This window comes from Ipomoea nil, unplaced genomic scaffold, assembly GCF_001879475.1.
Source record: "Ipomoea nil cultivar Tokyo-kokei standard unplaced genomic scaffold, Asagao_1.1 scaffold1895, whole genome shotgun sequence".
NCBI lineage: Eukaryota > Viridiplantae > Streptophyta > Magnoliopsida > Solanales > Convolvulaceae > Ipomoea > Ipomoea nil.
Genome location: NW_017618323.1, coordinates 1,316,129 through 1,319,547, shown reverse-complemented (window position 1 = coordinate 1,319,547; position 3,419 = coordinate 1,316,129). Strand labels below are relative to the sequence as shown.

At 43.5% G+C, this 3,419-nt stretch overlaps 1 protein-coding gene across 1 annotated transcript; it reads left to right on the top strand.

The window, feature by feature from the left end:
• The first annotated feature begins 1,899 nt into the window (after positions 1-1,899).
• Positions 1,900-3,109, top strand: LOC109193520. The gene is made up of 2 exons (XM_019344363.1): positions 1,900-2,631; positions 3,065-3,109. The coding sequence occupies exons 1-2, from the start codon at positions 1,900-1,902 to the stop codon at positions 3,107-3,109; spliced, it is 777 nt and encodes a 258-aa protein (XP_019199908.1).
• The last annotated feature ends 310 nt before the right edge of the window (positions 3,110-3,419 follow it).

Sequence of the window (3,419 nt, the reverse complement as noted above, 5' to 3'; positions counted from 1 at the left end):
CCCGTCCACGTATCCAGATCTAATGGAGGAGAAACACTGATTTTTTTAAAAAGCGCGTGGCATTTTCGTAAATAATTGAACATCGAAGTGCAAGTAAAATGTATTACAAGTGCATGTAAAATGTATTATTGGTGCAAGTAAAAATTTACACTGAGCATCAGTACTAAATGCACCTATAGTTATAAGTAGTTGCACCTATAGTTCAAGTAGTTGCACATATAGTTATAAGTAGTTGCACCTAGGTGCATGAATGTTTGCGGGTGGTTTTCAGGGGTATTACTACCCGCTGAACTCAAATCAATGAATGTTAACAAGGTAAAATTACATGCACTTATAGGTGAAAGTAGTTGCACCTATAGTTATAAGTAGTTGCACCTATATTATAAATAGTTGCACCTATAGTTATAAGTAGGTGCACCCAGGTGCATGAATGTTTGTGGGAAGTGAATGTTAACAAGACAAAATTACATGCACTTATAGGTGAAAGTAGGTGCACTTGTAAGTGATTTTACTTGCACTTCGATGTTCAATTATTTACAAAAATGCCACCGCATTTTTTTAAGCTATTAGATCTGAACACGTGTCGCATGCTGATTCGTTCGCATATTCCTTCTTGGGCACTTATTCGCACATGAGTGCATCCATATATATATATATATATATATATATATATATATATATATATATATATATATATATATATATTGGCTCAAATGTGAATAGTGCTTTCCGTGCGGATTCACCATCAATATACATAAATGCACCACAAAACGCAACACACAAAAAAAAAAAAAAAAAAAAAAGAAGAGCACCAAACCTCACCACACCTAATGGTGCATTTCCAAACACTTTGTGATGCATTTATGCGTACGATGAGTGACCGCATGGGAACTTGACCCTATATATATATATATATATATATATATATATATATATATATATATATATATATATATATATATATATATATATATATATATATATATATATATATATATGTATGTATGTATATTTCATATTTAATGCATGAACAATGACCTTTTGTTTGTGTGTGTTTTTTTTTTTTTTTTTAAATTTCATTCTTCAAAAGTAAAAGCGTAATGAGTTTTGCAATTACTAATGGGGTGTTTGGTCGAATGTAATTTAGTTGTAATGAAACTGTAATTCAATGAAGGCCTTGTTAGAGTCTTAATATTATTATGTGGTTGTGCTGAGTCTTGCTTGTACATAGCCTAGAGTTTAGGAAGCTCTTTAGAGTTCTCTTGTTTTAGGACTCTTGGTTTTACAGTTTCAATCAATCAATTCTTTCCTCGTAACTTCATCTGGTATCAGCCTAATTCTTACCGATCCTAAGCCATGTCGACACATTCATCAGAACGTACGAACACTGCTGCCACTCTTCCCTCCCCGATCACCACAAACAATTTAACATCCGCTCACCACTTCATCTCCCTAAAACTCACAAACAGAATTTTTTTATTTTGGCGCACGCAGATCATACCGTTCCTACGTGGGCAAGGGCTCATCGGTTACGTTGAGGGTGACATCCCGTGTCCACCCGCCACCATCGCAGCGGCCTCCTTCGGCGATGGCTCCGGCAACTCGTCTCCATCACCACTCCCGAATCCGGCTTACGCGCAATGGATACAACAGGATCAATCGATCCTCAGTCTCCTCGTCTCCTCCCTCTCGGATGAATGCATGCATTTGGCGGTTAGCTGTGAGACTTCCAGGGACGTGTGGCTCTCCATCACTGCCGCGCTTGGATCATCAACGCGTGCCCGGTGTCTAAACCTTCTCGGTCAATTCCAATCTCTCCGACAAGGAGACAGTTCGGCGACCGAGTATTAGGGCCGTGCGCAGCTTCTGGTCGAGCAACTCTCGCAAGCAGGTAGGCCTATGTCTCTCGACGAACAAAATTTATATGTGTTCAGGGGGTTTAGGCCGGAATTCAGAGCGGTGGCGGCGTCTCTCACGGTTACGGGATCGCCGGTGACCATCCCTCAACTCGCAGACTTCCTCCAGGCGCAGGAGTTCATTTATGCAGACGAGTTCCTCCTGGTTGATCAGAATCGCAACTCCTCTCCAGTCGCCATGTACGCCGGGCAGGGGCAGAACCACCGGCAGAACAGCAATGGCGGTGGCCGTGGGCAGAATCGCGGCCGCGGGCAGAACAGAGGACGCGGCGGCCGTGGGCAGAATCGCAGCGGTGGTGGTGGTTCCCCTTGCTGTCAGATATGCAGGTGTCATGGGCATACCGCTGTGTATTGCTCCAAGAGATACAACACCCAGCCGCCGGCACCACCGCAGGCCCACGTCGCGACCACCGGAGACGACGGGGCAGGTTCTGCGTCGGAGACGTGGTTCCCGGACTCCGGGATGATCGGCCAGGCCGAGGAGTACACTGGAGGCGATGTCCTTCGGGTTGGAAACGGTACAGGTTTGGGAATTTCCTCTGTTGGACATGCATCTATTCCGTCGGTTTCTAAAAATTTAAAACTGTCAAATATTCTGCATGTCCCAAATTTGTCTGTTCCCCTTCTTTCTGTTCATCGTTTTACAAGTGATAATGCAGTGTTCTTTGAATTTCACAATACTTATTTTGTTGTTAAGGATTCAATTACCAAGGAGGTACTTCTTAAGGGTCCTAGTACGGATGGCCTGTACAAACTGTCAATTCCGCGATCTCACGTTGCTTTCCTGAGTTCCCGGGCATCTCCCAATATTTGGCATCGGCGGTTGGGTCATCCACACTCAAAAGTGCTCCAGAAAATACTACCACAATGTCCAGTCACCACAAGTCGTTCCAGTTCGTCTGAATTATGTTCCGCTTGCCAACTCGGCAAATCTTCCCGATTCCCATTAGATAGGGTTTCTTTTATTTCAAATAATGTACTGGACCTTGTATACACGGACATTTGGGGGCCGTCACCTGTTATTTCGGTGAACGGCTTCAAGTATTTCGTTTTATTCGTGGATGATTATTCACGATTCTGCTGGTTTTACCCACTTCGGCTAAAATCAGATATTTATAGTGTTTTTCATTCTTTTCGTGTCATGGTAGAACGTCAGTTCTCACGTTCTATCAAGGCAATACAGTCAGATTTAGGCGGTGAATACCGCCGCCTGCACAATGTCTTTGAGTCGTTGGGTATAGTACATCGCCAATCGTGTGCCTATACCCACGAGCAAAATGGGCGCGTAGAACGTCGCAATCGGCACATTGTCGAGACGGGTCTTGCTTTATTAGCCGAAGGGTCTGTTCCTACTAAACACTGGGACTCAGCCTTTGAAGCAGCCACTTATCTAATCAATCGGCTACCATGCTCCGCACTCAAGTTTGAAAGCCCTCACTACCGACTATACAAAACCACACCTTCATACACTTTCCTAAGAGTCTATGGGTGTCGTTGCTTTCC

What these genes read in the sequence shown, in the direction of transcription:
- LOC109193520 (XM_019344363.1), top strand. Translation starts at nt 1,900, where the DNA reads ATGTCTCTCGACGAACAAAATTTATATGTGTTCAGGGGGTTTAGGCCG. An exon ending in AGGATTCAATTACCAAGGAG is followed by an intron (nt 2,632 to 3,064) that starts GTACTTCTTAAG and finishes GTGTCATGGTAG; the next exon opens with AACGTCAGTTCTCACGTTCT.